General features: G+C 32.5%; 1 protein-coding gene across 10 annotated transcripts in view; it reads right to left on the bottom strand.

The window, feature by feature from the left end:
• Window positions 1-425: 425 nt before the first annotated feature.
• The window catches only part of PRKACB (protein kinase cAMP-activated catalytic subunit beta), a 104,823-nt gene continuing 81,334 nt past the window's right edge, over window positions 426-23,914 (bottom strand). For all 10 annotated transcript variants that reach the window (XM_019715233.3, XM_019715236.3, XM_019715232.3 and 7 more), the window contains 5 exons: window positions 21,242-21,368; window positions 20,225-20,320; window positions 16,849-16,971; window positions 9,949-10,113; window positions 426-3,745 (listed from right to left, as the gene is read on the bottom strand). In XM_019715233.3, the coding sequence (XP_019570792.1) occupies window positions 3,620-3,745; window positions 9,949-10,113; window positions 16,849-16,971; window positions 20,225-20,320; window positions 21,242-21,368 (637 nt within the window). In that variant the 3' untranslated portion in view covers window positions 426-3,619. The remainder of the gene's footprint in view (window positions 3,746-9,948; window positions 10,114-16,848; window positions 16,972-20,224; window positions 20,321-21,241; window positions 21,369-23,914) is intronic.

Raw genomic sequence — 23,914 nt, 5'->3', positions numbered from 1 at the left:
CAAGGACAGTTATGGAACACACACTAATTAACCTGGCTAACACTGGAAGAGGAAATGTGAAGCTCAAAGGCACTTTTGGAGAAAAAGAATAAATTCACATTCACTGTCACAATATAAGGATGAGGGTCCTTGCAGGGTCAGTTCTTTAAAGATGGATATTTTCCACATTATATTAAGAGCAATTTGGACTAACAGCATGAGGAAGAAGTAGAAACACTTTTTAGAAACTATGGAATGAATCTAGTAGTTTCTTAGTAAACACCCGGTTGGAGTAGATGTTAGACCTTCCTCCTTCTCTTGCTCTGCTCCCACCACCAAAAGATCAGTTCAAACATGTAAAAACTAGGACTCTACATGCATCTGTAATATCTGCAGAAAATACATCAGGAAGGTAGGGCACCAAATAGAATTCAAGACTCAAGAAATTGTTTTATCCTTTGATGATACTTTAATTTTACAGTTATTGATTAATTAAAAAAACACAGTTGTTTTCAGCATTTCCTAGCTAGAGTAGTGTGTAGGAAATTCCATTCTAAACAAGGAAGTAATTAATGAAGTAACAATATACCTTAACACTTTACACTGATAGGTTACAGGTTACAAGGTGCTTTCACATACATTATTTCATTTGATTCTTACAATATGCAGAAAAAACAGTCAGTGGGAAAGAAAAGTGATTTTGTTTTCAGGCTTACAATGAGTATTTTCAGGCCAATGGGCAGTTGATACAAGAACATATCAAAAACATGACAGCAATACCCACAAGCCACAATATCCTTTTTTGTTTTTGGTCGGTTGATAGTTTGATATCAACTGGATATTTAGCATCAGTGAAGGAAGAAGGAATCAGAACAGACACATGGTTCTCATGATATTCAAAGAATTGTGAGAGCACTATAAGAGATAAGAAAAAAGATGCCCTAAAATATCACCTTAACAAGATTTACTTCAAAACATGTTATTCCTTCAAAATGTGAAATAAATAGAATCTTATCACATGTGAAAGTTAGAAGGGACCTTAGAAACTGCCTAATGAATCCGGATCAGAGAACTGAGGTCAAGGTCAAACTATAGTGACAGACCAGGCCTGAAACTCAAACGACTTGACTTCCAGTCTCGGGCTCCTTCCTCTACAATGCCATCTCATTATTTACTGAATAAAAATGTAGTTTCTTCCGTTTCAAATAATGTAATCTGAGGTTAAATACTGATTCATGCCACTTATTTCTTGTTCAAGTTTTTATATTGTTCTTCGCTAAACTGTGGCAAAAACTGAGAATTTCGTATAATTTTAAGATATTCTAATTCAGTGTACTTGATTCGTTGGAAATAGACTCCCTTCATACATTTAAAAGCTTGCTCATGTCCTTTAAATAGAGAGCAAAATGGAATGGCTAAATAGCCCTCAAAACCAATGTACTGCCTAGTGGTCACCTACCCAGATAGATTCTACAGCAAGTTGTGCTGGACAGTAGTAATTTCATTTTTTTAAAAATTAGAATTCATAGAAATCTTTTTAATCGCTGAAAACTAAAATGCAATAATCAAATTGTCATCCCCATGATTTATTAAAATAATTTTACAATAATATACAACAAAGCTACCATAGGATTTGTAGCATATAGAATACAATGTTTAGCATGTTTTTGGGTCTAAGTGAAATATAAAAAAACTAATGAAAATATTTTGTACAAATGACGTTTTACATTTATTATCATGATGATGTATTTTTCTTATATCAAACTTGCTACAGCGAAGTAGTTCATATTTTTCTTGCACGTTTTAAATATAGGTGGACCAAAAGCTGAAATCAATATCAGCTTGTAAATGACATAACCATGCAGAAACACAAGACAACCAAAAGATGTACAGATTGATGCAGAAAACATCTTGGACTGGCTTTTTCAATGTCTTCAAAGATTTTATAAGGGTGTGGTAGAGATGAAATGAAGTAGAGTCAGTGACCTACCTGCACTGATAATGAGGCAAATAGAATGCTCATATATATTAAGATCAGTTTGATTAAAAAACAACTCATCTTATGTGCATGTAAATTGATGATATAAAATTAACTGAGTTTACTTTTAACTATTTTGGTGTGTTGTTGTAAGATAGGTCACTGACACACAGAGATAAAACCAGATGGAAAAATTTAAAAGCAAAAAAAACTGAGTTAAGCCATGGATTCTCAACAAACACTAAACTAAATGTGCAAAATTGCTTGAAATTTCCACATGACCGCAATGTTAAGTCAGTTGGCAAAAAAGAATACTAAAAAAACTAAACTCCAATACTAAAATTGTATACGCATGATCATACATTCTATTTACTGAAAGAAGAGGCTGGAAATTATTACATGTCTAAAAATATCACACCTCAAAATTAAAATACAACTGTGGCAGTTTTTTTAGAAAATATGTCCCTTTCTTCATCGATGAGGCATAGGATGAAAGTGAAATTGCAACAGTACCTCTACCTCAGGCTGACAAATATAGTTCACCAGAATAATTACCTGGCAAGATCTTTCTTTGTTCTTAACTGTGACACACAGAACAAACCGAAAGAAACAAAAAATCTCATGTAAGTAAGAATTTGTCTATATTGTTTATAAGAATCAATCCATTTGTTTCATTTAGCAAAGCATTTGTCCACATTAATGTTCTTTTTAGTTCTTTTCCTTTAAGAAGCTTACAATGAGGATTATTAGAGAAACTTAAAAATTTGTCACTTTCATTAGTCAAATTCTATTAAAATACTGGTTAAAACCCTTATGGAAGAGTCAAAATTTACAAATCTTAGAGAACTCTTCTCTAATACCTACAGAAATGCTGGTACCAAGTGAGAGAATGTGGGTGATAATGAACCGTATCATTATTTTTTCTTGTGAATGACACACATTTGTCACACTGTGCAGGCTGGTCACTTAATTACTCAAGGGAAGGATGATATAAAAAGAGTGACGGGAAATAGAACCCCTGATCTATAGGAATCCAAACTGCTGGTCTAGCTACTCTATATTAGTCTATTCAAATGTATTCCAAAACAGTGAATTCTAAGGAAGTTATTGTTTTAATTCGTATATATTTCCCTGGTGATAAAATATTCTATCCTCAAAAATTCTTAAGAGTTCTGGAAACACTGAGTCTGAGCTACTCAAAGTAAAATTAAGTATTAGAAAGTATATCTTCCAGCCATTGGCCAACAAAAATATTGGCAAGGACTACTAAAAGCAAAACTTACCCTTCTGTTCAAATACCACATAGCCATAACACTGCCCATTTGAAACACCAATAAAGTAAGATGGAGCACTGTTTGTAGAAAAACTAATGAAAATGAAAAAGGAAGAAATGGATGTAGGAGGAGAGGAGAAAGACAAACCAAAGAGAAGCAGGAAAGTTCTAGTCCTGTGTTATGGCACAGACAATGCTTGCTTAGCGGTGCCTTGTTACAAAGGTGGACGTAGAGTGCACACACAGATGATGGCAATAAAAACTTCACTCGGTCGCTGGAATGAAGGAACTAGGTAACTGCTTCAACAAGGACGGTCTCAGCTCCACCTTATCTCTCAACAGAGTGCAAAGACTGAGCCTGAGCTCTGATGTGATCTCCTTGCTCATCTCTAAAACTCACTAAATTCCTTTGAACATTTTTCTGTTATAGAGACACGGATTTCTTCTTCTTCATAGTCATCAAAGTTGCTCGTATCTCCAGAGCCTCTGAACTTTGGTATGAATGGAGCTTCAACCTATAATTGAGATAGAGAGAAAAATAAAAACCCTTGGGATTTCCTAAGTGTAGAGAGTGGTAAAGGTATCTTCTGTTATGTTAATAAGGTGACTTTTGGAATGACCCCGGGTAATCTAAGGATGGGGACTGGTTGCCAAGGGGACCCACTATACGATTAGAGGACTAAAACCTTCAGTCACACCCCCTGAGAGGGGCTAGAAATTGAGTTCAATCACCAAAGGCCAATGACTTAATGAATCACGCCTACTGCAATGCCACCTCCATAAAATCCCAAAAGGGGTTGTAGAGCTTCAGCTTTGATGTACAAGTGGGGATTTGGGGAGAGTGACAGGCTTGGAGAGAGTAGGAAGCTCTGAGCCCCTTCCTACATACCTTATCCTATGGATCTCTTCCATCTGGCTGTTCCTGAGTTATATCCTTTTATAATAAACCGCTAACATAGTAAGTCAAGTTTCTTAGGCTCAAGCAAATTAATCTAACCCCAGGAAGGGTTTGTGGGAACCTTCAACCTATAGCTGGTTAGTCAAAAGCACTGGTGACTAACTGCACTTGTGATTGGTGTCTGAAGTGGTGGTGGTGGGGCGTCTTGTAGCACGGAGCCCTTACCTTGTGGGATGTGACAATATCTCCAGGTTGTAAATGTAAGAATTGCCTTAATTGTTTGGTGGTATGGAACAAAGGAAATAAGGAATAACAAATGCCTGAGAGTTTCCAAACACTCAGGAAAATAAATTCCTAGTATTATTACTTGGTAGTATCTTTAAATGCCTTTAAGACCCTAAAAGATAACAGCATTAGAAAAAGCAGCAAACAGTAGGTTTGCTATTAATCTCAACATTTTCATTCAAGGAATAGTACAACTTAAGAGATTTCTAAGATAATTAACTTGGCATCAAAATGCTGTCACTGAAAGTTATAAAACTCCAATTTTTCCTTTATCAGTTCTTTGTTTCTTAAAGCTTTTATTTTTCTACCCCCCTTTTCCTTAATTCCTTTCTCCCGAGGTTACAGATAATTCTTACTTTTAACCTCCATCTTTTTTAAATTCCTAAGTATATTTTGTTTAAGATATCAGGCTATTAAAACTTTCTGGGAAGTTGGAAAAACCATACCTATTTTAGAATTATAGAATTATTAAATTCTGAACATTTTTCTCCTGGGGTCCTAAAAGTAAAATGTCTTTCCATTATTTAAAATATGGTCTTGATAAGATTATGTGCTGCATTGAATATGTTTGAGAGAAAGATTTTAAATGCTGAAAAAATAATATGACAATTTATACAGCATCTATAGTGTTGACAAATAATTATGCACACAGCTGTGTCATTTCTTCCTCAGTATAACACTGTGAGAGAGGCAGGGCAGGTATCCTTATTCCCATTTTATAGATTATAAAACAGAAAGTTGACCAAATTCACAGGACTAATCAGTGGCTGAGGCAGGTCTCAACTTCATGACACTCCACTACTGGTCCAGAGTTCTTTCTAATATACACCAGTAGTCTCCAAAGTATTTTGATTTATATGACTTTTAATAACACGTTGCAAATTCATCACCAGTATATGTACAGTTATTTATTTATGAATTATTTATATGCACGACTATACTAAGATATGCATACAAACAAGACATTTACGAAGAATAAAGTAACAACTAAGTAGGACAGAAGAGCTAATACCATCTTTCTGGTTGCCAGCTGGTTGCCTTGCATGACCTGCTTTAGGGAATGGACTATACTGTTTACACCAAAGAGAAAAATGAGCTAAGGAGACAGTCACCTCATGTCTAGTCAGGAAGCAATTTAGGATCACATCTATTGGGACATCATCTCAAGAGAATGACTGTACAGTTTGAGTTGTCCAGGCTATTTTCTTGTTTCTTGTCCTTCGACTAGATGCCTTTGGCTATTTCACTGTTCAGGAGCACTTGGTCAGTGAATTAAAAGAGACTATGGAACTACACAGATTTATTATTTTTGAACTGTTGTGCATAGTTATAATTGAGACAATATTAAACTAAATGGCTACATTAAAATACTGAATTATTTCTATTTGTAAATTATCCTGGGATTCCCCAAGTCCATTTCTATTCATAATCAAGATTTGCTGTAGATCAATTTGCCCAATACTATAACCTGTTAGTTATGGCGTGGTACCTTCTGGCACATAAGCCATTTACTACCTGGGATAAGTCGATCCCTTTGGAAAGCACATGAACTCTAAATGAGCAGTAGCAGTTCAGTTCTTATATCATTTTAAGAATAATTGTTAAAAATACAATACATGATGTGTATAGATTAATAAACGTTTGCTAAGTAACAGCAAAAATTTTTATTTCTAAATATAATATGAAAATATTTAAAATATATCAAAGATCTTTAAAATACTAAAACAATGGACAAAAGTCCAGCAAATCTAATATGAGTACATATAAATGCAGTATTAACTAACAATAAAGATAATATAAACAGTGATAATTACAAAGGGATGTGGATGATTTTATAAGAAAATACACATTTCTAAAATTGGCTCAAGAAAAGGCAAAATATTGAAGAGACCAACATCCAAAGAATTAGTTTGTTAAAACTTCCAAGGAATAAATACATGATAATTCCTATATTCCTTAAATTTCCTAAATAATAAAAAACATAGAAAATTTCCAAACTAATTTTATGAATCCATATAATCTGAACCCCAGAAAAACAAAACCTACAGGTCAATAAAACTTATGACTATGGAAGTAAAAATCCTAAACAAAATTTTAGCAAATTGATTTCAGGCAGATATTAAAATAATAAAATCCCATGACTAAATGGTGTTCACTTCAGGAATGTGAGGTTATCTCACCAATATACTTTATCATAGTACCTTGTCAAGGAAGATAAAATACAGTCTACTAGGAATCAAGAATATTTCCTTAACCTGATCAAGAATACTTATCCAAGACAAAGAGCTAACTTCATATTTGATGGTAAAACAGGAAAGGCATTCTCATTCCAAACTAGAACAAGACAAGAAGATCAATAGCCCTACTGTTTTAAAACATTATTCTAGACATTCTAGCATGTATAATAAAACAAAATAGAAGTAAAAGATAAAAATATTGAAAAAGAAGAGGCAAATGATACCTCTGCCCCTGGCAATTATGCGTCAATAAACTCCAAGGGAATCAATGAAAAATATATGGCAATCAATAACAGAGTTGAGTAAGTGTCCAATTACAATATAAACATAGAAATCATGTTTTCTCCTGTATTCTACTATATTGGGAAAGCAAACTCATTCATAATAGCAACCAAAATATAAATTTAAGGAATAACTTTAAGGAAGAAATTGGATTTGCATAGGGGAGGTGTCTCTAAAACTTGACTGAATGGGAGAAAATATTTGAATAAATGTAGAAACATAACATATTCATGATGAAGAATTCTCAAGATTTTGGTTCTCTTCTAATTAATATACTATAATCCCAATTACGAGTCCCAAATGAAATATAACTATTTGGAAAGACCAATAAAAGAGGGGAGGAATTCTTTAATGGGTACAGTTTCACTTTTGCAAGATGGAAAGTTCTGGTGATGGATAGTGGTAATGGTTGCAAACAGTATGAATATACTTAATACCACTGAACTGTACACTTACAAATGATTAAGACAGTAACTTTTATGTTATGTGTATTTTAGTATAATATAAAAAGCTGGAAAAATATTTAATTATGAAATTTTTCTTCGTGAATATAAGAATTCCACGTTAAATGTAAATATTTTGAAAACTTAAAAAAACACATTGTAAAGCTACATAAAATGGTATAGTGTACAGTATAAGAATAGACAAAAAAAAAAAACTCATAAGAAAGAAAGTTCTGAAACAGACTGAGGTATATAATAACTTAATATTAGTAAAGTTGGAATTTCAAATATGGGGCCAAAAAAGCATTATTCAACAAATGCTGAGAGGATAATTGGCTCATTATTAAACAATGACAACAAAAAGAAGTTAGATCAAAAAACACCAAAAGAAAATATACATTAAATAAGTCACTGAAACGAACTGTGTAGGAGGTAATTGTAATATTAAAGGTCTGAAGCCTGATTATGACCATATGAAACATTCTTCAACCAGAAAAATACAGCCTGGACTAATCTATCTTATCTTTCTCCCCAGACTAGTATTTCTTTTGCATTCTCTAACCCAAATTTTAAGGATCAGAAAACTGATGCTTTAGAGAGTTTAAATATTTTGCTCAATATCATACTGCTAATGGTTGGTTGAGCTGGGATTCAGGCCAGTCGCCACCTAACCCGAGTTCATGCTCTTTCTCTGCTGCCCTTTGAGGCAGTCTTGCTACTCTAAAAATGCTCAACGCATAAAAGTTAAGCACGTGATATGTTAAAATCTATAAAGATCTTATGAAACAATGTATTGTTCAGTGGTTTGGGGCTTCATTTTAATAACCATGTTAAAAAAGTCTCTAAAGGGGTAATGTGAGCCTGGAATTAGAAATTTGAAGAACTTGGGATCAAATATAGGTGTTACTTAGCAGCTATATGATTATGTTTAAAGTAGTTAACCTATCTGAGCTGATTTTCTTATCAGTAAAATGGGAAAATGGTACCACTATCCCACAGGATAACTTCGAAGATTAAAATGAGAAGTTACAGAGTTTCTTTTAATTAATTATAAAGTACTGGACACTGTAGTGAGCTAAAAATTTAGAAAAAATATGAAACTAGACATATTGGTGATCACATCATAAGATATATAAACATAGAAGCACTATGTTGTACACTTGAAACTAAGATAATATTGTATGTCAGCTATACTTTAATAAAAAATAAGTAAGTAAAAATAAATAAAAATAGAAAATAATATGAAAATATGAAACGTTTATTTATGAGCTCTGACATCTATTTTAAATTGCTAAGGACTTTGTTCATGACTACATAACATATCCAGTTGAGATAATGATGCTAACAGTTATGCTTCATGAATTGAATGGTTAAAGAGTTTCTGAAACCCTCTTACGGACTGTAGAGGCTATGCTGCACTCACTTTGTTTTGGTCTTGCTACGTTTTCTATTTGCTGCATTAAAATTTTTTTAATGCTTTGCTTTTATAATCCTTTATAAAATATATAAATTAGAAAAACTGAGCAATTAATACTTAATTAAAGCATTTACATTTTTTTCCCCTAAGGAAATTCAATCATGTGGCTGCACAGCATTATTAAAAACGGCAAGTCTAAAACATTAGAAGCTTTGGTTTTATAAAAAAATTAAACATATTCAAGATGAAAATACTTTATTAATACAAATTATCTTTAACGGGATATTTAAGAAGCAAAAGGAGAGATAAAGGTAATTCAGCAAAGGAAAAACTTTTCTTGCATGTTTTTATTTATTACAAAGATGAAGTGATAAAGGCTGAAAAATATCTGATGAATCTAGCAATTAAATGTTATTAAATCTCCCTGTGTGCCAATTCTGGGTTGGAGACTATATTTGTTTACATATTGTGTTTTGAATGTGGCTTCATGTTAGTTTTGAAATGCAAACCCTTAGCACATTGTCTAATGTATAATTACCACGGTATTGTGAAGAGTTAGAGGCATGGGTAGGAAAAATTGAACAAGGAAAACATTTCAAATTGACGGTCAAAACAATATATACTTTCTCTTTTATCAAGGAGAAAACTCATTTTTAAGTTGTGGGATATAAAGTTCCTTTAAGTTTTGCATAGGACTGATTTAGAAGGTAAAAAAATTAAAACCATGTGTTAAGTTGAAAATATTTCCACTACATATATTATTTATTTGTATTTCTATTTTAAAATATTTTTGTATTTCTCAATTACAGTTGGCATACAATACTATATTAGTTTCAGGGTGTACAACATAGTGATTAGACATTTATGTAACTTATGAAGTGATCACCCTGATAAATCTTGTACCCATCTGACACCATACACAGTTATTACAATATTATTGACTATATTCCCTATGCTATACTTTACATCCTGTGACTGTTTTGGAACTACAAATTTGTACTTCTTAATCCCTTCCCCCTTTTCACTCACTCCCAATGCCCCCGCCCATCTGGCAACCATCAAAATGTTCTCTGTATCTATGAGTTTGTTCCTGTTTTTTTTAAATACCAATTTATTTTTTTTTAAAGCTTTCAAATTAAAGAAAGAAAAGACTCACCTTCCTCTGGTAAATAGCAATCCAGTCTGTTGTGGCAAACCACTTGTGAGTTTTTATATCACTCACACCGTTCTTTAGATTTCCAAACCGCTTTGTCAAATCCACCTGCAGCAGATTCCGTAGAAGGTCCTTGAGATCTGAACTGAAGTGCGATGGGAATCGAACCTGCACAAACACGCCACGTGGTAAAACACACATTCCAAGATGCATGGTATTTCTGTTTTGACTTCAGAAAAGTGTCTTTTTTTTTTAAGGTGATAGGTTATTATATAAACAAAAATATGTAGCGATGACATTCCAATACTTTTAACTACACATTTCAGTCCCCGTAGTAATCTTAAAGAAGATACTTGGGTGAATGAACTAAAACTGTTCTCTTAGGGCCTTGTTTTGGTCATAAACCCTCTTTGATAACATGGACCTCTTTCCAGAAAAATGTGCATCACATACTTTTCCAGCAACATCAGAAGGTTCACCCATCTTTAAGCGACACCCGTTGGATCCTTCATTACAAACCTCTGTCTTAGAGATATACAAATTTAAACTTGTAATTTAAATAGAAAAAGCAGCATATAAAGTTATCAGTATGCACATTTTGAAAAGAGATTATAAACAGGAAGTCTAAAAATGATTATAAAAACCCACACTGCCTTTCACAGCATATGAAACTATTTTTCATTTATTAGTGGGTGACTTTTAAGCATAATTATGCTGTTATGCAACAGTGTAAAAATGATTTAGATTGGTTCAAAAGCATTTTCCACCTCCTGAATTACGAAGACTTTAGAATTAGTAGACTGGCCTTGAGCCTTAAAAACAAACAAAAAACCCAAAATAACTACAGATGTTATATTCTAGGCAATCAATAAAGTAATGTATCATTCATAGGAGATCTAAGTATTTTTTTGGTTTATGTTGTTTAAACACATTCTTCTCCTCTAACTCTCTACTCCAACTAACTCCCAGTTCTCACCCTTTTATTACTATGGGTACTAAAGTGATGTATTACCGTGTTTCCCTGAAAATAAGACCTAGCCAGACAATCAGTCTTATATAATACAGTATAAGATCCGGTCTTATAGTAAAATAAGACAGGGTCTTATACTGTATTATATAAGACCCAGTCTTATAACTGCATATTCCCACCTCCACTAAACACAAACACTCTTATCCAGGTTATTATGGCCTCGACTTCAAACTAACTATAGACCTCTGTCAAAAATGCTTTACAGGGTTAACAGACCCGTTTCTGAACTCCTTGCATTCTTACTTTGGTTCTCTACAAGTGCCGCCATCACCTTAAAATTTGAATAGTGCATCATTACATTACCTCAGTTGATCTTCACAGCGCACTCATTAATTTAACCATGCTTTGGTATTTGTGCATGTCCATCTCCCCCAAACTGTGAACTCCTGGATGGGAGGCCATTTTTGTGTTTTTATTTCCAGAATTTATTAGATCATTTCAAATAATGTAGTTACTTATTGAGTGTCTACTATGTACCAGGCGTTGTTCTAGGCACTGGATATATAGCAGAGAGCAAAAACAAAGTCTTTGATTTCATGGAACTTACATCCTAATTAGATGTGACATACTCAGTGAATACAGTATCAACTCTTTTCTAAAGATGGAGAAATTAAGATTCAGACATTATATAACTTAGCAAATCATTAGACTATAAAGGGCAGAGCTCGGACTAGATATGTAGCCTTATTATTCCCAGCTTCACGAATTTTGCTCCTTATCACACTGTCTTCAAACACGTAGAACTCCTTAATTCATACTCGGACGTTCAAAAAGCTCAATGTACTTGACTTACACACTCATGTTCTCAAAGTAGAGTTAAATCATTAGCATGCAAAGCTAAATTCTATGGCAGTGCTCGATTCATAACCATAATCTTTTGCCACCCTCATGCTATTCTGTAAAAAAATGTGACCCGCTTCCACTGGAATGAACGGGGAGAGTACAGAATGAAAAGGCAGATTCCTGGGACTGACTTCAGATGACGGGGACATTGAGCCTGAAAATCTGAGCTTCTATCTCTGAGTGTTTCTTATGTATGTGAAAGCTTGAGAAGCATAATTGCAGCTCTATTCATTTCTTTATGCAGAAATGTTCTTTTTTCTGCTAGTGACAGAGCAAAAAATTTTAATGTAAATAATAAACTAAAACCATTGTCACACCAGAGGAAAACTAGTCATTGGTGAGCAACAGACGACTATTTGAAGGTTGAATGGCTAATAAATGACCAGGATTTGAGGTCAACTCATAAATTAGCAACTAAAAGCCCATTTTTGCAAAGCTTGCATTATCACAGATTATAAAAGGTTTTATGCTGTTAAAAACAACAACAAAAAGACACCTTCACTAGGTTTTACTTCTGACACAATGCCTGATTAGAAGTTAGGCACTGTGCCAAATGGTTTATATGCACTGGCTCATAAAATCCAAAACATGACACTGAGGTTAAGTATGATTATTATCCCCGTTTTAAGGGTGATGCAATTGAGCCCTATAGAGATTAAGTAATTTGCCCACGACTACAGAGCTGGTAAGTGGTTGAGCTGTTAATTCAAAATAGGTACTCGGACTCCAGGGTATAAACTTCTAATTATTTTACACTACTTCCATGATTCAATAATCTGATAATAGTTATTGTCAAAAACCTTATAAAAGACTGAAAAATTTTATCTTAAAAATATTTGATGCACATTTCCTCATTTATCCTAATTGGAGTAAAAACTAGAGAATATAGGATATTAAAAAGGCACACTGTCTACTTGAAAAATTACAAAATTTATCTATACAGTGGTTACATTCTTTGTTTAGATTCCAAAGAAATCACTTATCTGCAGTGACCTATCTTAGTTTAGAAAAGAGACTGCGTGAACTGTTTAAGGTAATGTGTCAGTTATTCTCCCCTTCATGGTGTTCAAAAAGGTAGGCAGTAATGTGCCACATATAAATCATCTTCTGAATTCAGATAATTTATCTGTAACAAATACGAAATATATATACCTAAATAAACTAGTTCTTTATTTTGGAATACAGATAAAGTGATGGCCTTGAATTAGTTAATGTGCGTGAGTATCTGTTTAATCTTCAGAACAGTGATTCTCCAATGGGGAGTAGTAGTGGGGAGCTGTGATGGTAGATATCAGAATCACTTGGGAACCTTTGCAAGTTATAGACACATCCTCCTCACATCCCCATCACACCCTCCTCTTCCCCAGAGATTCTGATAGGTAGCTCATACTCTCATAGTAAGCCATGTAAATGATGGGACTCTGTCATAGCCTTAAAGTATACTGGGGGAGAAATAATGAGAAGTATTGTGAAAGTTTTTTTTTTCCATGACTGTTCTGCAATGTAATCAGAAATACAGTTTCTTTGTTCATTGAACTTTTCAAAGAGCTATGCTGATTCATCAAACTGAAATTAGCAAAAAAAAAAACCCACCAAAAAACAGAAAATAAACAAAATTATATTTTATGTTTCCAAAAGTAATGCAACCATGTAGAGTTGCTGTGGAAACTATAACTGATTCTTGTTATAAAGTATATGACACTGAGGCATGAAATTTAAAGACTACAGAAACACAGCATATATATTGCTAGGATGAGGCATGGTTAATGCAGGAATTATAAGACTGTTCTATCAACTATGCATTTCTAAACTTGAACCTTAATATTGCATGAATAATTTGACATTTAAATAACACCTCCTCTGTTTTTTCAAAGGCAAAATATGTGTAGGAGAGAATCTAACAAGCTGATTGATCATCTTTCTGTGACTTTAAAAATACCAGCTTGAGTTAAAATATTGTAATAGAGAAAGTACTTAACAACCTAATGTTCAAAATATATGTATTTTAGTGAATTAATCACTTCATTAAATACATTTTAGTTTAACTTTGATAACTCATCAGTACCTATAATGTTTATAATATGGTTTCAGGATAGAAAATACAATTAACATAAAATGTAGCAGAAAATAATAATATATGTTTTAAGCAATTAGAAAAAACAATTGTGAATGAAAATTATATTCTTAAACAATATATTGTATCATTAAAACCATTAAAAATTTAAAATATAAATATAGGATCCACAACTATAAGACCAAAATTGTATTTTTAATGACTTGAAAAGTTAAAACAATTTAAAAACTAGTTAGTCTCTTATTTGGCTTTTAGCTACTAAGCAGGGAGACAATATTATTTTTATAATGTCGAGAGCTATATATTCTAGTTTGAATTTGAGTGAAGCAGATGGTTTTATTGGTAAACAATGAATACGATTTTATGTTCACGTAATACAGATCCTAGAGATCACTAATGGCAATATTCTGCTTCTATTTCATTTTATTTTTTTGAATTTTTATGAGTTTATTTGAACCAAACTGACAACATATGCAGGGTAGGTGCCAGATCTCAAATGCTCCCTTATGAGTTCTACTTTAAATGAGTAAAGGAAACAAGGAATGAAAATAACTTAATATTTATTATATGGGAAGAGATAGTCTGGCACCTTTAGTTAAAGCAAAACACCTTACCATATTTCTAAATAAACGAAGAAAAAAAAATCAGATATCATGATAATGAAATTTTATATTGCTACTCTTCTTAAATTGCTGTTTTAGGACATAGGCAGATTTAAATTTTAAGCCAATCCTAAATGTTAAAGTTTGATATGAAATAAAAACATATTCATAAACAGCTGAAGAAAATTTACACAATGTAGACTGACTGGCAAGCTGAGGCCAATTCATAAAGATGAAGATATACTCATTTTAACTAAAGCAATTTTTCTAAGTAAATGAAATTTAGTTGTGACAGCATCCTTGTCAGATAATTTGATTCCTTTTATGAAGTATAAATAAAAGCAATATAGTAAAGATTCAGGAACTTTGCAATTATCAGCAATTAAATTATTTGGAAGTATTATGACTTCTGCATTCTTAGTTTTTGTATTGGTAAAATATGCTTCTCCTATTCACTGATTTTAAGTATTTTGTTTCTCTCATTATTCTGCCGATGCCCTTTGGTTCTTATTCTCTCTTGAAATTTTACATAATCACTTCTCAAATTCTTAAAAAATAAATCACTGCTTTATTTGTTAATTTTCTTGATGTTTTCTTTTGTTCATCTACAAAGTTCTTTCACTGTGACTTCAATATACTGCTTAGTGAAAACAATTACAAACATAAGAAACCTGAAGCTGAGAGATCACAAAAGTAACAGAGACAGCAAGTGATACTTAAGTACTTAAAATAAATATAAATACTTCGTTCTGCCTTTCTGTATTATCTTAGAGTAAATCTTTCAATACCTAGCTTTAGTTTACTTATCTGTCAGAGGAATTTATTTTTTACAAAAATTTCCCCCTAAAATATAGTTAAATATAACTGAAATCTTGTGATCCCTGGAGACTGCATACACACTATGCCATATGGAACATACTGTGTTGAGTGTGGATTTTAGGTGGCTGGATGGACCCATTTTATCGGTGTCTTATTCTCACAGACCAAGCTATGCAGCGTCCATGATTTAAATTTGGTAAAAAAGATAACTTACTAGATTACGACATGCAGGTTACCTTTTGAATATCAAACTTGCAAATTTTAAGTTCATTGATGCTGAAGATCGGCTTTCACACTAAATGGAGACTGTGAACCTGGCCCAAATACAAGGAAATAGAGGTTTTCCTCTATCTCCTTCCAGATTCTTTAGGTTGGTTAGCCTATTCTTTACCTTCAAAGGTCACAATTACAAAATGAAACAAAACAAAAAACCAAATAAATAGAATAGTAAATCTATTCCTGTTTTAAAAAAGTTAATGTTATTTCTATATTTGCTAAAAATCAGCAATATTTAAGGTTTTTAAGTTTTGTTTCTATGGTTCCATGTTACCCACTAGGATCGGCACACATCCTAATAATGGAATAGTTGACTCTCACTTTTCAACCAAATGTAAACTTTATGTTGATGAAACTGCCTTTTTTTTTTTTTTATTAGTTGCCTGCAACTTACTGTCTTCTAATGATATCTGTACTTGTTGGGTTATCAAGTTTCAATTGCTCTTGGCCTTGTTTTACTCCTGTTTTACTCTTTTGATCTTAAACGTAGGCCAAGTACCAATGTTGGCTATTGCAAGGGATTATGTTTATTCTTTCAACATACAACCCTAGGAAACAGAAGGGATATTTTCATTTTTAGTTATGTTGTCAAAATCAGTAGGTGCATTGTCTTTAGAGCAGTGAAACTGTAAGTTCAAGTTTATGATTAGGTGACAAGTTGACATTGAGATTGTCTTTACCCTGATCAAAAATGAATACTTTTTAAACAAACAAACAAACAAACATACATACATACAAATCAATGGCGATTACAAGCAACATGAACAATTATTTATATCATTTCTATGAATTTCTGTCTTAAAAAATATGTTTTATATTTGCTTTCAATTTTGTGGTGTTTGACATAATTCAATCAAGAAGTCGCTCCTGCAAAAGCAAGGGCATATAAAAAAGCCCCTAAAACATCTTTCCAAGGAGATACCCACATGAAATAACTAATAAATTTTATTTATTTAAAGGAATACTAAGAATTAGGGCTATGGTTTTACATTTTACAACTGATAAAAATACCAAAAATGAAAAATGTCTAATTATTTTGCTAATTTGTTTGTAAAATTGTCCATTTCTTTAAAAGAGACTTCAATGATTTAACATATATCTTTAATGAATACTAGATACAAGGACAGAAACTATGGGTAGTTCCATATTTTTCCCAACTGAGGGTAATATTTTGATAATATCAAATGGTTTCAATCTACAAAGCTTAAAATTCATGCATAGAAATAATGAATAATAGAATAATAAAATGTATTGCTTACCTTTCCAGAAACAATCTTTTCATAAATCTGAATTGGTTGGTCTGCAAAGAATGGGGGGTAGCCAGCTGCCATTTCATAGATTAACACGCCTAATGCCCACCAATCCACTGCCTTATTGTAGCCCTAAGAAAACCAACACCAAATGTGAATTATTAATTCACTCAGAAGAGAATGAAGTCATAGATAACTTCAAAATGATCTTCAAGCATATGGAAAAAAATATATAAGCAGTTACTATTGAGGATGGAATAAAAAATGAACAAAATGTGTAAGGTCAGGTTTAAACTAAACAAAAGAGAGATTTTTTCCAAATATTGGAATTGGATATTAGAAAATATGATTAAATTTCCTTCCTAAAATCATTAAGAATATTATAGACAATAACATATCCCCTATTTAATTGGAATAATTTAGTTGCTGCTCAACAAGAGGAAGGGAGTTGGACCAAATTACCTCTTCAAGTCCATTTCAGGTCTATAGTCTTATAAATCAGGATTTTCCAGAGAATACGTAGGAATGTCAAAAGTTTTGAAACAAACTAGTAGACATTGGCTTTCATAATAAATAGTGTGGCTGACTACAAAATACTATATATTGTTGGATTTCAGGAGGGTAAATATACTAAAGATAATTTTATCCATTTCACAGGATCTTATGAAAGCTAAAAGTTTAATTTGAAATCTAATAAATGTAAATATTTAAATATATACTTCACTTTAGCTGTCTACTGTTGGCTTCTCATCTCTAAAACGTATACAGAAAAGAAAATTAATTCATGGGGTTTTGCAAGGACTATATATCAAATGAAAGGAAATAACATGTATAAAAAGTACATTGTGAACTAAATGTCCAATGTTAAGGTAATTTTTAATTGGGTTGCTTTTTCATATTAAATTCACTAAAATTAAGATGTAGGAGTATTTACATAAAAATATGAATAAAATATTAACACGTTTACATAAAGTTTGTTAACAACTATGATCAGTGTCATTTGGCAGAAAAAGATTATGAAAAAAGAAAAAAAATTAAAAATAACTTAATTATGGAGAGGAACGAGCTGAGTTCTTGCCAGATCTTTTGGTTTGCCCTCAAATGTATCCTCTAATTAATTACCTTCACCACTCTCCACATTCCAACCTTTTGTCAAAACTTTAGTTTTGGAAACTAGTTTTCAAATTATTAGCTAAAATACAGTACAATATAGAAATTTTCTTTTCCTTTTTTCTGCTTCTGTGTTTTCTAAAATGGAGAGACAGGTATTATAGGAATAGCACTTTGTTTTGCTAATAGAAATGGGTAGTTAACCCATTAAATGGGTTGTTTAACTCTTAATTTAACTCACTAGAACTGTCATTCATTACAATATTTTTATATAATTAAAGCATGTAATGTTGAACCAGATCCTTTTACTAAACTTTGATTTCTGTGTTTTAGATTGTGTACTAATGTTCATAATAAATGTGCCAGATGCTTTTAATACTCTAGGTATAGAGCATAAAAACAAATCAATAAGGAAAACTAAGTTACAATAAATAAATGGGCAAAAGACATGAAATACTAATTCACACACACACACACACACACAAAGAAATACAAATGGCTATAAGTACTAAAAATCTAATCAAAGATCTGAGACTTAAAATATCATTTATTATCCCTTAAATTAGTAATGATTTTAAAAATCAGAATATCCTGGAGAGAGTGAGGTGAAACAGGCACTCTCATATACTACTGCTAGTGTAAAATGTTATGATCTTTTTGGAAAGCAACTGGAAATATGTATTGAGAGCCCTAAGAATATTTATACCCTTTGACCCACTAATTCCACTTCTAGGAATTTATCCTAAAAAATAATAATTTCAACTGCAGAAAAAACTTTATGCACAAAGACATTTATCACAGTTATTTATAATAGGAAAAAAAGGGAAACAACCTGAATATTCAGCAATAGAAGAATGGCAAAGTATTTTGTGGTTACATTTGCAAGTAAGCCATTAGAGTGATGTTTGCATGCTTGTTACCATTGACGTGAAAACAGCTGACTATAAAACTGCACATTCATTATATCTCAACTATGATAACATGCGTAGAAAAAATATATTAAAGTGTTTTTTAAAAAAGGCTGGCTCTGGGTGGTGAGATGATAGTTGTTTTTGTTTTACTGTTTCTTTATATTTTTCTGTATTTTCCAAATTTTGTATAATGAACATTTATTATTTTTAAAATACATATACATTTTTTAAAGTTTTAGCACTTACTCTGTCATATTATTTAAGTGTAGTTAAAAAAGAAATGTGTTAACAGCAACGATATTTAGATTACAAAAGACTGAAAAGTTAAAGATTTAAATTATGAAAGATAATGAGAGAAAAACGGAAAGAAATCTTTATTTTATTCTAACACTTCTATAGGTTAGCCAAATTTCCATTATTCAGAAGGTAGGTATTCAGTTTGTAAATATCGTGGCACATGTCTTATCCCTTCTCTTTCCTTGCTCCTGTTTGTGGCCACTTATTATTAATTTCTCCTTTCTAGCTTTCTCCAGTAAGGAATGGAGATGGAAAAGAAAACAGAAGTTAAACCATCCTTTTAGATACAATTACAAGTTTCTCTCACCACATTTTCACTGTTTAGAGAAGTAGAACTGTCTTCAATTAAGACTATAACTACCATGTTTCCCGAAAATAAGACCTAACCGGAAAATAAGCCCTAGCATGACTTTTCAGGATGCTCGTAATATAAAATAAGCCCTACTGTATTTCCCCGGAAATAAGACCGGGTCTTATATTAGTTTTTGCTCCAAAAGACACACTAGGGCTTATTTTATATTACGAGCATCCTGAAAAATCATGCTACAGCTTATTTTCCGGTTAGGTCTTATTTTCAGATAAACACGGTATTCAATTGCTGTAATATTCCTAATATTACACCAAAATTAAAAACAAAAACAACAAAAACAACTACATCACATACATTTCTTTCATGTAACTGGTAAAGTTGAAACAAAGGAGGAATGGACAGCTAGTGCATATCATCTTTAGCTTTGCCTCTTGGTGTAACCCAGAGCAAGGCTTCTTAGGCGACCTGTTATTGGGAATAATTGTGAAAAGGTTATGCTTTGGGCTGGCTTCAAAACATGGATGTAGGTCAGATTTATTCACACTATTTCTCTTAGATTCAGAATTAAAACTGACAGGGTTTACTGAATTAGTAGTAGACTCTAAATAACTATTCTTTAGTAATTATACACAGATTTAAATTCATAATTTAGATTCAATAAAAATGTAACATTAGATTAATAAACTGTTTTCATAAAAGTCCACACCAATGCATGCCTTCTACTTCTACTTCTTCCGTAGTGACATTATAAATATACCTTGCTGAGGATTATTTCTGGAGCCAAATATTCCGGAGTGCCACATAAGGTCCAAGTTCTGCCTTTAACTCTTTTGGCAAACCCAAAGTCTGTGACCTATGAAAGACAAAAAATAGCTGTGAACATTTATTCTTTCACAGTAAATGTACTTCTTGTACTTAAGTTGAAAGTTTAAAAAAGGGTTAAAATTAAAACCAGAGAAAACAGTAAGTCAATATAATTGAGACTAATCCATGAGCGCCACTGTTCAGTGAACGCAGGTTAAAACAACACCTGCTTATATAACCTTTCTCTGACTCAAGCAAAGAAGCAAATGAACCCCAAAATAGTTTTAATAAAAATGAAGTAGTGCGAGAAGTATTTCTTTAGTCCAACAAGTCCTCTGCTGTTAATTACATCATCAGAAGTGCAAAAGCATCATGGAGAAAATCTCCTGATAATGTGTAAAAAGGGATGCTCCCACTCAGTTAGTAGCAGAAATGGAAAGAAAACACTGCCACCAGTCAGTCCAGTATTGGTACCCAGAGTTCCTTTGGCAACTGCATTGTAGTGATAAAGGCATGGACTCTGGGAACAGACTACCTGGGTTCCACTCCGGCTCTACCTGTGTGACCTTGCTGTGCCTTAGTTTCATCGGCCTTAAAATGAGGATATCCATTAGTACTTAAAACTTCATAGCGTTATCAGGATTAGAAGAGATGACACATATAAAACACTTGAAATAATGCCTGGCACTAAATGAGTACTCACAAATTTAGCTATTACTATTTCTTTATGCAGGGGGCTGTGCTCAGTACACAGCTACAAATTGCAGAAGATATAAACAGGGTCTATCCTTGATGGGACTTTTTGTTCTCCGTAATAACAGCAGAACTACAAGCTCAGTTTAAACTATTAGGAAGAAGTAATTGTCTCCATCAAAGAAAAAAAAATCCAATATTAGTAGTTGTGAAATACATACAACTTCTTACCTAGTATTTTCTCAAATACATTATATATAAAGAGTTCAGGTCATACCTGGATATAACCTTGGTGGTCAATTAAGAGATTTTCAGGTTTAAGATCTCTGTAGATGAGGTCTAGTGAATGAAGGTACTCGAATGTCAGCACTATCTGAGCTGCATAGAACCGTGCATGGGGTTCACTACAAAGGAACAAAACATTGATTTCTGTAAAATGGGTTAACACATAGTAATTAGTAAATTATATAAAAAATTAACATGGGGTTAAGGTAGTTTGGGAGTAAAAAGTATTTTTTCTTTGAAACATATGTAATGAATCTTGTTAGTTTCCACATATTTATTTAATCTCTAAATTGTTTTCAAATCTTTGATATGCTTAGTGGGCAGCATATATTGAAGAAAAATATAACTCTCAAATTGTCAATATATTTTAAATTATTATTGGCCATAAAATACATTGATGCATGTACGATTATGCCCGACCCTGAGGATGATTGAAAAGCAAATGTGCCAATTAGATTGTCTATCAAGGCCATCGCTACTATAATAGGTTCCAGCTACATTTCTCATAAATTTCAAGTGCTTAAAGAATTTTACTACACAGAAGCTCTTTAACTGTAATAATCTGCAGATTAATGCCATTTTACCCAGACTATTCCTATTATAAAATTGATATATGCTCGTTATAGAAAAAATATCATAAAGTAGTAATGAAGAATGACACCCATAATCCCATTCAGAAAACATAAATACAATCCTGGTGTCTACATTTCCAAATCTTTTACTATGCATGTTTACACAGACACATAAACACAGGTATAATGTGTATATTCGTAAATATATACAGTTCTTGCAGGTGTAGATTAGATCAATTGATAGGTTAGTGTAGTTTTGATGCCACATTCTGAGCATTACTCCAAAAGGATGTACTGACTTTTTAGTTTGAGTTTCTATTTCATCTTCTAGTGTATACACTGAATTCTGCTAATCTGCCTGACAAATTGCAGTGACTTTCAGATTTGTGTCCTCAATGAAAAACCTTAACTATGAATAGAATTTCCCTCAAGATGGTTGGCACAAGTTTGATCTGGTAGCACCAGAAATAGAGATTCCAAAAAAAGATAATACTGGGGGTGCCAAAAAAATGTATTCATCTTTTGTTATCAGTATGTATTGAGCATTACAATTTTAATACAGTTTTTTCTTTTCTTAAAATATGTATACATTTTTTGGCACCTTCTGTATATGCTGCTCCTTTTGTTTGTCACTATTTCCTAGCTCCTAGCCTGATACACATCAGGTGCTCAGTAAATATTTATGGAATGAATAAACATGTAAAGAAAAATACATTTGGGGGACCATATTTTATAATGCTTTTTGAATTTTGGCCCCTCCCCAACACAAACAATCTACATCCTATGTCATAGCAAGGAATGAGGAGAACACTGTAAAGGGAGGTTGGAAAAACCATCCTGGTCATTTATCCCTAACACCTTGGAAACATTTGACTTGGGAGGTCCCCTCCTATTTTCTCCAGGCATCTGTAAATATAAGATGCACTTATTATCATATAAGTGAATATAAATTTATCATCATAAATATAAGATAAACTCAGAATCTTACATTTATTTTCCACACATTGGTGTTTGTTGGAGGAACACAAACGTTACATAGATCTATAATCAAATTGTTGAAAGGTGAAAACAAAGTACACTGCAGGATGATTTAATGCTATAGCAGCTTAAAGTCTAGACAGATGCTGTTTAAGTAAAGAATCATAACGAATCCATTGTTTCTGATTACAGCCATCCATGCTGAACAATAACTCAGTAGTCTCGCTGTTTCAAAGTTTCTAAGATGTGAGTTAGCAACCTTTCAAGTGTATATGTAGTATGTGTGAGAGGTTAGAAAAGACAGTGTCTCAGTGTGAATTATATCAATCAACTTGCTTTCCTCCTAATACCGAGTCAAATATTTAAGAAATAAAAGTGCAGTGAGTTGCAAATGAAAGAAGTTGTAATTACAGAAAATAGACAAAATATTTTTTGAAGGCAGGTATAGCTAAGGTTCTTCAGTGGAAAACTTTGAATTATTATAGGGCAATATGAGGATCCTGGGCCTGCTTGGACAAGGGATGGTAGGAGAAAGTACAACAAAAGGTAAAAGCAACTATTAAAGATAAACAAAGTTCCTTTGCATTAGAACAGTGCCTGACACGTATTAGGTGCCTTATACATATTAGGTCAACAAATGAATTTTGGCTTAGGCTCTAATATATCTCTAATGTTGGCCCATAACTGAATATAATCTCATGATAACCCAAGTCTCTCATCATTGTTTTATGAACCTAATTACCATATCATTCCTGTTTGAACTCATACTTATGTGTTAATTGAGCCAACATATAATTTAGTGAATGAAGCTGGACCTGCTCTGGTTTCAGCTTCATTCTATTAGTAATTATTAATGAACAGTAGTAGCTTATAAACTATTGCACACACGTAAAGATAACAGAATCTATAACCTATCTTAATAACTGCATGACTTTATTAGTAATAACCTAATTATGTACATATAAATTATGTATGTATTTTCAAACATCACCATAGAAACAACTTTAAAGAGCATTAAATTTGTGCAAAACAACCTTTTATAATCTCATCACTATGATACCATTATTGTCTTTTCTATATATTCCTTTTTTATCTTCATCTTTACACAAACCACT

The sequence above is a fragment of the Rhinolophus sinicus genome, chromosome 14, assembly GCF_057876585.1.
Source record: "Rhinolophus sinicus isolate RSI-liver-muscle chromosome 14, RSI-T2T, whole genome shotgun sequence".
Taxonomy (NCBI): domain Eukaryota; kingdom Metazoa; phylum Chordata; class Mammalia; order Chiroptera; family Rhinolophidae; genus Rhinolophus; species Rhinolophus sinicus.
Note: the sequence above shows the minus strand (reverse complement) of the source record. Positions and strands in the feature narration are given on the sequence as shown.